Raw genomic sequence first — 13,704 nt, 5'->3', positions numbered from 1 at the left:
AAGGGGGCAAAAGCAATGAGTGGAGGCTGAAGTGCATTGCCATTGGCAACCCCGTTCACCTAAAATGTAACGCCTGTGACTACTACACCAACAGTGTGGATAAATTACGCTTGCATACCACCAATCACAGGCACGAGGCGGCCCTGAAGCTCTACAAGGTAAGCGGTGACATCCATTTCTGTTGGCACCGAGCAGAGAAGGGAATTAACTGTTTCAGAACTTGGAGCACAAATCTGAGAGTTAAGGGAAAAAAGAGGGGACAAAAATAGAAGGGCAAGACCCACAGTTTCTGCTTGACTTTACTAAACCCGTAGCGTATTGAAATAGTTGGAATTGGAGAATTTATTGAAAAGATTTGCCATATGTCCCTTGTACACCTATCTCAGTGGGATTGATCGCTTTACTGGTTGCCCTGAAATAGAATCACTTTTCTGAGTGTTTCCATATATGAAATAATACTTTTAAACCTCTTTTATTGATTAAAAACAACAAACAACAACATAGCATCACTCTTGGCTAAGTATTAACGGTTTCAGGGAGCAGAGGACAAAAACAGTGCTACCTCGTAAGGCATCATCTTTTGTTCGGTGACAAATAAGGATGATCTAAACACTGTGTGTGTGTGTGTGTGTGTGTGTGTGTGTGGTTTTTTTTCCTGTAAGTTCCTGGTGGTATGGAGTAAACACACTCATCCTTAGCATCACTTGAAAGTCTTAATTCTTTCGGTATTTTGCATGACATTTCCCAGCTAGTAATATTTTTATCTCCCCTAATTGGTGTGGCACAGGTAAAAATGTTCATTAAATAGTAAACACACTTTTAATATTGTGGGGGAAAAAAACCCCAAGGCAGATGGAATGAACACAGGACAAGTGATGAACATTGTTTGTTACATACCTTGTCTTGACTTTTCCTAAACCCTGATTACTGGTAAACTTATTTTCTGCAGTTTGTTTACTGGATTGGCTTGATTGTCTTGGTTCATGTACAAATGGAACAGATTCATTTCTATGATGAATAACTTGGTAACTTATTAAAAACTTCTTTTGTCTAGAGGATATTAAAATTCAGAAAGTATTGCAAACCATTAGTCATTGTAACAAGCTCTAAATATGATTACAAAATCCATTTTGCAAGTGTTATTTATTGATTTATCCTAGAAATCAGAGATAACTCTACTATCAGAAGTCAACCAGCGATTATAATACCTATGGTGCTTCGAATGCTCTTCTCAAAACTGTAAACAGACAACAAAAAAGAGCAGATCGTGGCTGTCTAGAGCAGGTGCAGGAGTCCATTTGAGTTGGCCTGACACTGTTTGTTTGTGCTGTTACTTGAAGTTCGGATGCTGGATTGATGTACCGAGCGTGAAAACCCGAAGACACGGTGTGAGAATTTGTTAGCGTGGTCCCTGGGATGTCGGTGCTCCCGGGGATCAATAATGAAAGCATTAGATTTTGGTTACACAGTTTGAGGGGAGTACAGGCCCTAACACAAGATGGAAAGCATCTAAGCTGATGGTATTGAAAATATAATATAACGGATTAATTGTCTTACAATTCATAGCTTTTACGGCAACAGTAGACAGCCATTCAATTGTCAACTTTTCTTCTGTTGATACCTGACCTATTAAAACTTTCAGAATACCTAGGAGAAAAAAAAATAAACATTCAGTTTGTATAAATAATAGATCTTGACCCTGGGAGCTATATGGAATATTCATGAACTGTGTTTATATTCACGAAGCTCCTCCAACACTTTAAATTAACATGTTGTGAATAGAAGATATAAATGTACCAATTTTTCTGTTTTATTAATCTCGTGTGAGAGGCTAAAAAAAGGTAGAGTGTTACTGTTTATTTTCTCAGGAAAGGTTATTTAATCTAATTGATGATTATTTACACGTGTATATGTGGGTATTCAGTTTCTCCATCCCTTCCGTGAGTATGGACTGTTTGCATGCTCGCTGTCTGCAGAGCAGTTTGCTTGATGCCAGGGTTACCCTGGAAGTTCCTTTTCAGAGAGAGCTGGCTATTATCTATGAATGTGTAACAACCAAATGAGATAAAACTTACAAAAAGGGCCTAAAAGCAGAGAGAGCCTTAGATCCCAGAACCAAAGGTTTTATGTACTCTTACCTTAAAAATGTTACGTTATACTCCAGTTTACTTTCCCTCAGCTGCTTTATTTGATTATCTCTTAAATACCCAAGTGGCCTTGTGATGTAGTATCTAAAACTGGTCAGCAAACAAAAACACACTTTGAGCAAACTTACCTTGAATTCAATGAAGATTGAAGAGATAGATATTTGAGCTATTGAAATTGTATTGGGCAATTGAACAATAATATTTTGCATGATCCTTCAAGGAGCTTATATTATTTCTGGCAGTAACTAGAAAAATTACTTCAGAGTAGCAGTGAGCTGAGAATCCTGCTTGTGAACTGATTTACAGACACTGTATGAGTCAGATCTAGAGGATTTTCAAGGACAGTAATGAGGATATTAGCAAGCTTGGTCGGCTGGTGTTGGCAAAATAAAATTGCTTCATAAGTAACATTAATTGCTTTTAAATGAGACCCTAACAAATTGGCCTAGGCCTGGGAAAAAAAAAGTGATGGCTTGTAATATGGCTAAAATATTACAACTTGACTTAAAATAGTTTCTGAGTTAATGACTAGACAATAATCTCCTATATAAAATTCATTTTCATTAGGAGTTTAATTTACATCCTTTTGTGTCGTGAATTATTCCGACTTGAAGGGATAGTGACAAGTAGCAGTGAAAAGACAAACACAGAGCTGGGAGAAAACAGCCCTTCTCATTGACAATGTATTGATTCAGAATACTACAGATGTGGTGATGTGTCAGGGCAATTTGAATAGACCGCTTTACCTCTCGCATTGTCACCCTGAAGCAGTATGACCTCCAGAAAGTGTGTGTCCTTATTCCAGCTTCAGGAGGTTAAAGGTTAAAGGTTAAGGGTTAGCTTAAAAGCATCATCTGCCTAGCTGCTTAACTTTTAAACTGATCAATTTAATGAAAATCTGTTTTACAGATGTTGTTTTAATGTATTTGGCAGGATTTAGGCAGCTTTAACATTAGATGTAGGCCAGTAAAAATTATTTCTTTATTCGACCAGAACAACACCTTTCCTTTCATGTTGAAGGTAGAAGGCTTGTGGGTAATGGTATTTTGGCAAAGAACCCAGAGGCAGAATGTGTTGATGATCTTTCCATATGGACTGAAAAAAAAAAAAAAAAAAACGAATACCTTTATGTCCATGGCTGGCGATGACTGCAAAAACAAACAAAGCTGTATTCGTTTTTTGGCAGTATTGTTCCTCTTAGAATATTTTCAAAAGGAATTTTGTTATTGTCGAGAGAAACTTTCTCACTTCTTCAAGCAAACTTCTCCAAAGCACTCAGCACTATTAAATTTTGATTTTTCCTCCAGAAATTTGAATGACGAAGCAAAACTCGGCTTGGAAATTCAAACAATAAAATGACATTGCAGATCACCCTTAATCTTCACCTTTAATGTAGGAAAGTATATTTCAATTGAGGTTAGTAAATACTGAATGCACAGATGGCTGCAGTCAGGGTTGCCGGGTAGAGTGTGTGTGTGTGTGTGTGTCTGTTACTGTATAAATAAAATGCTGAAACAGTGTTTCTCAGCTCACCACTTTATTAGATTTGATTACGTTTTTCTAATTTCATGCCTTCACATCCTCTACAAATTTTTGTCAATTGATATTCACATAATGAGTCCTCAATAAATATTTGTAGGATGAATAATGGCCCTAATGCATAAACTGAGAAATGTACTAAAGAAACTTCTTTACTCCTAACCCTCATTTTTAAAACAAATGCATTGCCATTTGGTCTACCCCTTAAGCGATCCCAGTCTTTTTCTGAAAAAGATATGAAATCCACTTAGCATGACACATTCAAACTGAGGAAGAACAAAGATGACTTTGGCAATGGCTCAGATGCACAGTTTACCCCGTTCTTGGCTGAGCATGGCCAAGACTTTTCTGGCCAGCTGACTAGTCGACCACCAAGCCTGTGCAGGGCGTGCAAAGTCACTTGCCACACCTGTGCTTCACCTGCTTTTATAAAATTATATATATTTTTAAGTGAGGTCTCACAGGTTTGCTGATTCAAAGTCAGAAGCTTAATTATACTAGCTTTTTTTTTTTTTTTCTTCCTGCATCTGCTAGTTGTGAAGGAGAATAGTCTGTCTGAATTCCATAATGCTGTTTTCGTATTTGGATTTCAAATTGGCTGAGGGCAGTGAATGAATCTCTTGTCTCCATGGTGAGCAAAGGAAGACATGTGGGATTTAGTCCTAGGTAAATTTTAGTGTAACGTTCCCCCAAGGAACATTTTTGGAGTTTTCTCATTATCCGTGTTATGGATGAAAGAATCCGGGTTAAGAACTAAAATCAAGGTGGGGGGGAGGGTCATGGTAGAGGATACAAGAGGCCACATTGGGAAAAGAATGTGGCAAGGAAATAAAAAAAAAAAATAGAATAATTAGCTTTACCTGCCCTTTCTGCCATTTTTATTTATTTTTTTTACTAGTAGGAAATAATAACCCGATCAGTTTGGAATTAACAGAGAATCACAAGCATTTTCATTTCAATAGGCCTGAGTCCAACTTTGCAATTTAAAATCAAATATACCAGATATGTACCATTTCAATTATTGAACTGTCATTGTCTCTGTGTGATGGCAAAAGAGGTCAGGAGATTGTGTGGTACACATTTGCATAAAAGTCATTGTGCAAAAGGAAATTGGAATATGTGTGTGTATCTAAGAAACCAAAACAGGTTTTTCTTAATCTTATTCTGGTCATTTGTTTAGATGAAGGAAGCTGTTCTCAGAGATAAACAAAAGTTATTCTTTTCTGTTGCTAAACATTAACCTGAATATGGAAATTTTTGCACTTTGTGTATTCATTTCAGAGTTCTGTTCCTTTCGAGGTTGAAACGCAGTGTGAAATTCAGTTCTGGTTGCAGGATTTATTTTTTAAAAAGTAATCACAATGCAAATTACTCTATTGTATTCTCCTATAAAGAGACAAGGCAGAGGTGGAAAAAACAGTTTCTGTAGTAGAACAATGCGTGCTTGCATAATACTTATAACTAATAAATACACAGATCAAATAGAGATCAGCTGGTTAGCTAACAGCAACTAATAAATCACTGGTGTTTTCAGATCACAATGTAATTGGCCAGCCCTCTCTACCACGTCTACTTCTGTTTTTAAGCTTGACATTTGCTGAAGCACAGCCACGTGTTAGAACACGGCTTAGTCCAGCACAAATATGGGCATTCTTACTGCGTTCACAGGGCAAGAAATATATTATGAGCTGAGAACCCTCTTTGTATTCCACTAGGAAAAAGAAACGACCAAAACTTTCTGTCTATCCCAATGCATGATATATAGGTATTGATAGATACCAATCCTTAGAAGGATTCCTTTAGACCAGACATTAGCAACATACTCCATCCATGTCAGGAGAGAGAAAATGATTTTTAGTGTGTGAAATTGTTAACAAACCCAGACAAAATTTAAAGAAAGCAAAGTATGTTACTGGAACCTTCTTCCTGTTTTCTTTTCAGCATGTCTTTTCCTTCCCAGTGCTGCCTGTCCCCACCCATCAGACACATGCTATCGCACTCTCCTCTCCTTTGCTGAAATTCTCCCTGATTCCTCCCACCCAGATCTTCTTTTCATGGAAATACTCAATGTTGGTTAGCCATCTAATTCTCCCAAGAGAAGTAGCATTCCTTTAATTAAGGGGAAAGAAACCTTTTCATAAAAGCGGAGTAGTGCATCCAAAGGTGTAAATGACTTCCAAGTCTTTCCCAGGATGCACTTGGTTTCAAAGGAACTGTTTAATGTGGATGAAATTCAGATGTATGAGGGGGGACAGTGGGTACCGCAGGGATGGAGATGTGATGGGGAGCCCACCCGAGGAGATTCCTTCATCTCCCTCCTTCCAAACACACATGCATAGACACCCCACATCACACCCAACCCTCCACCTCAGGGTTGCTCAGAAAAGCAGTAAAAACTCTGGTACCATCATTCATTTCAGGACCATGTCAACTGGTACTTTGGGAGTTATCACTGTTACATGTTACCGTTTTTGTATAATTTGGGCTCATTCTGTCTCATGTGAGGTGTCGGTCTGGCTTCACCAAAAGTAGGAAATCCCATGTGTGTTGTCTGCCCTGAGGTCACGTAGGTGATGCAGACCAAGGTGTTGCCTCGTAATTAACCTGCTCTCCCAGCATGTTTCTCTGGCGTCCGTGTCACCGTCTCTGTCTGCGAGCATGTTTAAAATCGCTGAGATGCCCACATAGTGCTGCGATGCCACACGGTGGGGCCGCCCGAGTCATGTGTGCAGCAGGCCTCGTGCTGCTGAAAGGGTCTTGGCCCAGGGTGGAGCGGGGAGGAGCAGGCGTGTGCAGGATGACCTCGGTTTTGCTTCCAGAACATCTGGCCTGCCTGAGTTCTCCTGGAAAGGCTTCCTCGAGTTTGCTTATGCTCAGGCTGAGTTCAATTAGACGTGGAGATTTGTTCATTATTCAGATAATTCAAGCCTTCAGAGGCACTTTTTTTCCCCCCTCAAATTATCAGTGTATTTTAGGAGAGCCTACGATGATATGATTTATCCAAAAGAAGAACAGCAGAGGAGTCCCCGCCCCCCAAAACCCATTTGGAAATGTCTTCACAGGCTCCATAGCCTAGGAGGAGTGTGGTGATGTTTGCAGAATACCCTGAATGGCATCCCAAGTTTTACTTCTAATAAGCACAGACACATTCATTGAGCACTTACTTTGTGCCCAGTTTTAAAACTTACTTGTGCCCAGTGTCTCTGTTGGGGGGAGGGTATAGCTCAGTGGTAGAGCACATGCTTAGCGTGCATGAGGTCATAGGTTCAGTCCCCAATATCTCGGTTAAATTAAAAATAATAGACAAGCAAACTTAATTACCACTCTACTCCCTCTAAAACCCACAAAAAACAGAAAAGTCTCTGATAATGGAGGTTGTGTCCCATTAACGTGGGAAGGACACACACCATCTTCTCTAAGGTGATGCTTCCTGTCTCACTCTGTTCTTCCAATGTGGCAGGGACATTAATCAGAATAAGGGCTGAATCCATATACCAGCCCTCAAAAGCTTCCATGCTCTTTTTCAACAATGGTTGGTCAGAAGACTGAGTGTGACTGCTTTCCTGGGTCATCAGTAGATGCAGAACATTTGTGTCCTGGCTGACTCTTGTTGCTCTCCTGCTTTGTAAGACTCTATCTGTCAGCTTCAGACAAGGGCTATGGTGGGAATTTCAGAGCCAGATAGAGCTTGGAACATTGATATTGTTCTTTAAACACAAGGATAGCACTGCCGATGTACTGCCTAGACAATGAAGAAGAAAACCACTCACCAAAGAATGCAGAGTGTGTCAGATTACAACCTCAGTCAGTTCCCTCATTGAACCAGGATGCTACTTTAGTCTTAGAGAATCTTTCCAAGTTCAGTCTACAGTACTGTCAATGAGAATTCTGCTTAAATGTAGATTATTGTAATGACCTGTTTGTTACTATCACAGATGATAACAACTATATCTGGCAACAGTTCATTTCACTTGGTTTTATAATATTTTATTAATATTCTAGATTTTTTATCTTTAAGGAGAAAATACTTTTGCAGCTTTGAATATAATAGTTACATATATGAAATATGTGTATATAGATGTGAATTGAGATATTTTATTGATGCAGGTTTTCCTAAAGCCTTTCTTTTATTGGAAATATTAGCAAGTACAGAATACACGTTGCTCTCTCCTTGTTGCTTAAGGAGTAAATGTTAAGGTTATATTTTCTGATTAATCAATTTTTAAGGAGTAGGGTAGAGGAAAGTTAGGGTTGAAGAATTCTTTGTCCTTGGATATCTGCTGATAAAACGCAGGGTTGAGGGTGGAAAGATTGAGTTATTGATAGGTCCAACTGTATTGCTTAATTACAGTTTGGGAGGAAAGCTTTAAAAGTTTTAAAATATTGATTTTCAGTCCATGATTACGTGTCCTGTGTCCAGAAGTATCTTATTTATAGAAAGAGTTGGCAAATGACTATCTGTATATGCTTTATGAGCTATCTGATCAAAATACTCCTTCTTCTGATGCCAGATATTCCATCATCAGTGAAACCACATTGATAATTGACTTCTCCATTGATCACCTCTTAACATGGCACTACCTTTTTTTTTTAAATTGAAGTATAGTCAGTTATAGTGTGTTAATTTCTGGTATATAGCACAATGTCCCAATCGTGTGTATATATATATATATATATATATACACATGCACACAGACAGACACAGACACATTTGTTTTCATATTCTTTTTCATTAAAGGTTATTACAAGACATTGAGTATAGTTCCCTGTACTATACAGAATAGATTTATTTTTCATCTGTTTTTGTATATAGTAGTTAATATTTATAAATCTTGAACTCACAATTTATCCCTTCCCACCCCTTCCCCTGGTAACCATATGATTGTTTACTATGTCTGCAAGTCTGTTTCTATTTCATAGATGAGTTCTTTAGTGTCTTCTTTTTTCTTTCTTTAGATTCCACATATGAGTGATATGATATGGTATTTTTCTTTTGCTTTCTGACTTACTTCACTTAGAATGACAATCTCCAGCATGTGTTACTGCAAATGGCATTATTTTATTCTTTTTTATGGCTGAATAGTATTCCATTGCATAAATATACCACAACTTCCTTATCCAGTCATCTGTTGTTGGACATTTAGTTTGCTTCCATGTCTTGGCTATTGTATATAGTGCTGCTATGAACATTGGGGTACAGGTATCTTTTCAAATTAGAGGTCCCTCTGGATATATAATGGCACTAATTTTTGAAGCAAGAACATACTGACAACAGTCATAATAAGTTAAATGTTTTATGTGCATTATCTCATTTACTTTTCCCAGTTGTTCTACATTGTGATCCTCATTTTGACATATGAGGAAACTGAGACTCAGAGCACAACTCCTTGTTCAAGTCTTCACAGATTGTAAGAGCAGAGTTTTCACTTTGGCTTCTTCTCAACCCTAACCCTCGCCTACAGTATGAGGCTTTGCTGAGGAAAACATTTTGTACTTGAGGGTGGGAAGAGCAAGGAATGGGAAAGGAAGAGAAAGGCTGGGAGCTTCAGAGGCAAATATACAATTTTGTCTAGGGCTTAATTATTTTGGAGCCCACTTTGACTCCTTCAAGTTACAAATTCCCTTCAAGAGATTGCAGACGCGATGTATTAAGAGCCGGCCAGTAGGCTTTGCGCGTACGGATGCAGTCAACTGGAAATGATGTACTTACACCTGTTGGGTCGTCTCCAAGCGGGAAGGAGAGGCTCATGGTTAACATTGTTGCCTATTTCCTGTGTCACAACAGAATTCTTTCACTTTAAGGAAACTTCCTTTTACTGGCATCAGTGGGTGTTTGGTTTATTAAATAGAAAGGACTAATAGAATATTTATCACTTCTAGTGCCTGAGCTCTCAGTCCTTGCAAGTTAAGCACCTTTGGAAGCTGCATTAATTCATTCGGGTCACCAGGGTATTTCTGCAGTAATGTACTAAATGGTACCCTGCTGACCTGGAAAAAGGAATATGCCTCCCTAAGCATTTAACTTACTACACAGATCCAAGTAACCATTGGCTGCGCTCTGCTCAGAGCCTGAATCTCCTCTTTTGTTTTCCTGACATCCTTCTAACTATTGGAGGAAGTCCTATTCCTTTGATAATTAACTAGAATTTTGAGAAACAATATTGTTTTGAATTATTATTATTACTATTATTTTTTTTTACTTTGATTTCTTACTTTGATCCATTTTAGTCCCAAGACTCCAGGAATTTTCTTTCCACCGAAGGTTCTAATGGACTCCCTTCCCCTCTCTCCTCGAAATTTTGCTAATGATGCCAAAGAAATGGCCTAAATCTTTTTAGAACTATTTAAATATATTGACTTAACTCAAAGATGCTTGAGGAAATCTTGCCTTCCTGAATCTGGCTGCCAACCCTGCAAAAAAATTCTCAGTCATAGACACTGCCACAGTTGACTGCGTTTGTTAATGAAGTATTCTTTTAATGGAAAGTAAGAATAGTCTTAGTTTTAAAGTGACAGCTCCTAATACCAATCGCTGGAGTGTGTATAGTATGCAGGGACATTTGGAGAATTAATTAATGTGCCATCTCTTTCAAAGACTTTAAATATTTCTAAGTATTTATTTGGCAGGCCTGAAAATAACACTAGCATATGTCCTTAGGGCCTAAAGTCATTCATTACTCAGTTGTGGGAAATCAGGTAGCACATCTAATTTCCATCACCTCTGGAAGAGTGTCAGTTCACAAGGTATCTCCTTTAAACCCAACATACGTTCAGTACTTACCGTTGAGTCACAGGGTAGGAGACAGCAGACATGATGGGAGGAGGGGCCAGGATTCCCAAACTGACACCAAGTAAGACTGCTGTTTTTCTGAAATAAGATTAACATGCTAAGAGGGGAATTATGTAAATGGCAGAATATACTTCTCAGAATTTATTTGATTTGGTGAATTTACATTACACAATACTTTAGAAGGGAGAAGACTCTCTCCTAATTATCATGCAATGCTATCACGACTTTTTAAGCAGAGGCCCCTCCAAGTCTTTTGAGAAATCATTTGGCTAAAAGCAAGTTCTGGTTTATTTTATTTGTTTTGGTTTATTACAGTTTTTATTAGCAAATTAAGTAATTAAAAAAACACATTTGGATGGAAGAATTGTACCAAGTTTTTCCATGATGAGTCTTTCCTGAGAAGATACTCCCCAGGCTCATAACCAAATTCCTTAAAAATAGATCATAGGGGAATTCATAAATGACTTTTTTTAAAGAGAAATACAGTCTTTGGCTCTCTTAATTCCTTAAATATTAGAAAAACTAAGATGGGCTTTATGAAGAATTACTTAGTTTTTAGAGCATTCATTTTTAACACAGCAATAGAATTACCATCTTTAAGTCATAAATGCATAAATCTCTTCCAAATGGCTTAATTTTGTCAACATTTACTTAGATGTATGTTTTGAAATAGACTCTCAGGTAGAATATATACTTATAAGTTCCTGGAGCAGGTACTGATTCATTTCATTCCTTCCTGTACAGCTGTAGTTACCTCTTTAAATATCATGGTTTCATAACTTACTGGAAAACCATTGATACAGAAGTACATTGAGAATTAATTTTTTTAAAGACTGTTAACACTTTTCCAAAAAGCGAGCCATTTAATTCTTTATCAGTGAGTATAGAAGGATGTGGCTATACTCAGGTCTCATGTGTTTGGTGATTAAAAAGGCAAAATGCCAGTACTCCCATGATGTTTTCAGTACGTATCCAGGGAGACAACTTACACCTCTTTTGCTTTAACCCTGGGACAAATTGCATGCACGTGTGGTTTGTGTGTGTGTGTGTGTGTGTGTGAGAGAGAGAGAGAGAGGAGAACACAGTATAGGCAGACTTACTTTAAAAAATTGATGAAGATTATGAGTTAATCATTAATGCCCACTAATTTTGTTTTAAAGTAGATCGCAGAAATCTCTTCCTGCACATTGTAAGTGTTCTGAGTCCCTGGAGATAATAAACCTTTGATGATGTTGTGCAAGACTCGTCCACAGGCCCTGAAATCAGTTCTGTATGTACACATGACTAATCAAAGGTTCAGGGAACAGGATATGGTTTGGTAAAAGTGATAGGTGCTCCAAAAAGTAAATGGCCTCACTAATTGTGGGAGAACATGTAGCTGCTTTTCCCCTACGAAAAGGCAGGTCCATGTCCCTCCATAGGAGCACATATCTTTTTACAAAGACTTGAGCACTAAGTCTTTTCAAAAGTTACCTTTAAAAGCAGAGGTTTTCCCACATTAATATCTACCTAAATAGTACTCTCTTCTTTTCTTGTCTTCAAAGTCACCACAGATTACAACAAGATGCTTAGGCTCAAAAGTATCCTTGAAATTCAGGGAATTCGGTCATCAGAACAAGTATCTTCTTAAATTGATCAACTGTCAGATGTCTGTAGTGGGAAAATGATGGAATAAGACAGCACTCTCAGTAATTGAGCATGAAATTATATAGGAAAATATGAGTCCAAGTTTCAAGAAATCAGCTCTGAATTAGAAGAGAAAGGAAATAAAGTTGTATGCGACAGAAACTACCGTGTGGGGAGTGCGCTGAAGGTCGAGGCCATCGTCTTCTGCTTTGCTACTGCTATTTTTTAATTTGCAATAGATTCATTGAGATATAACTCATATATCATGAAATTCACCTATTTAAAGCATACAATTAAATGTTTTTTAAAGAATAGTCACAGAACTATGCAACCAAAACCACAATTGATTTTAGAACATTTTCAACACTCCAAAAGGAAATCTTGTGCCATTTACTGCAACCCCCGACTCTCCACCCCCAGTCATCCCAGCCTGCCCTGTCTCTGCCCTAGGCAACCACAAGTTGCTTTCTGTCTGTATAGATTTGCCTATTCTGAACATTTCATATAAATGGAATCATGTGCTATGTGGTCCTTTGTGACTGGCTTCTATCACTTAGCATGATGTTTTCAAGATGCATCCATGTTGTAGTATGAATCGGTACTTCATACTTTTCTGTTATGGCATTTTTATGGTTTGCATAAACCACATTTTATTTATCCTCTCATCAGTTGATGGGCATTTGAGTTGTTTCCACTTTTTGCCTCGTATGAATAATGATGCTCTGAATGTTTGCATACAGGTTTTTGAGTGGACATATGTTTTTGTCCCTCTTAGCGATATACCTAGAACTGTACTTCCTGCAGGGGCAATCATTAATTTTTTTAAATTTTATTATTTTTTTTGAAGTGTAGTAGATTTACAATGTTAGTTTCCAGTGTACAGCAAAAGGATTCAGTTATACACATACATACATATGTATATATTTTAGGTTCTTTTCCATTGTATGATATTATAAGAAATTGAGTATCATTCCCTGAGCTATCCAGTAGGTCCTTGTTTCTATCTATTTTATATATAGTAGCGTGCGTCTGTTAATTGCAAACTCCTAATTTATCACTCCCATGCCCTTTCCTCTTTGGTAACTATAGTTTGTTTTCTATGTCCATGAGTCTGTTTTGGTTTATAAATAAAATTTGTATCATTTTGTTTTGTTTTTTTTAGACTCCACATGTAAGTGAGCAACACAAAATTAACAGGTCTCTCAGTACTTGCGTTCATTTCCTATTTGTCCCTGATCAGCTCCTTTTCCCATTTCCTTTAAAGAATATTACAAATGTTTATCACTCTCCCAATGCTTGTTATTTATCTTCTGCTCCACAGCCAGTAAGTCCAGCGAGAACATTAATTTTAACATTTATTGAGCACTTACTAGATGGTAGATAATCTTCTGAGTTCTTTAACTATATTAACTCATTTGACTCTAACAGCAAACTTACTAGGTAGGCACTGTTGTTGTACCCATTTTGAAGATGAGGAAACTAAGGGAATGAAAGCATAATTCATTTATCCAAGGTCACATAGCTGGTACCAGTGCCAGCAGAGTCAGGCTTTACAGTCAGATTGACTGGTTCCAGCACCCACTGTCTTCAAGACGACACTTT

The 13,704-nt window shown here is 37.7% G+C and overlaps 1 protein-coding gene across 4 annotated transcripts in view; it reads left to right on the top strand.

Annotated features, from left to right (window-relative positions):
* Window positions 1-13,704, top strand: part of ZFHX4 (zinc finger homeobox 4) — a 177,258-nt gene that overhangs the window by 27,269 nt on the left and 136,285 nt on the right. For all 4 annotated transcript variants that reach the window (XM_032470228.1, XM_032470230.1, XM_032470229.1 and 1 more), the window contains exon 3: window positions 1-158. This exon is cut by the window's left edge. In XM_032470228.1, coding sequence (XP_032326119.1) covers window positions 1-158 — 158 coding nt within the window. The remainder of the gene's footprint in view (window positions 159-13,704) is intronic.

Source organism: Camelus ferus, chromosome 29, assembly GCF_009834535.1.
Source record: "Camelus ferus isolate YT-003-E chromosome 29, BCGSAC_Cfer_1.0, whole genome shotgun sequence".
NCBI classification, from domain to species: Eukaryota; Metazoa; Chordata; class Mammalia; order Artiodactyla; family Camelidae; genus Camelus; species Camelus ferus.
The sequence above is the reverse complement of the archived record's forward strand: the minus strand, read 5'-3'. Positions and strand labels throughout refer to the sequence as shown.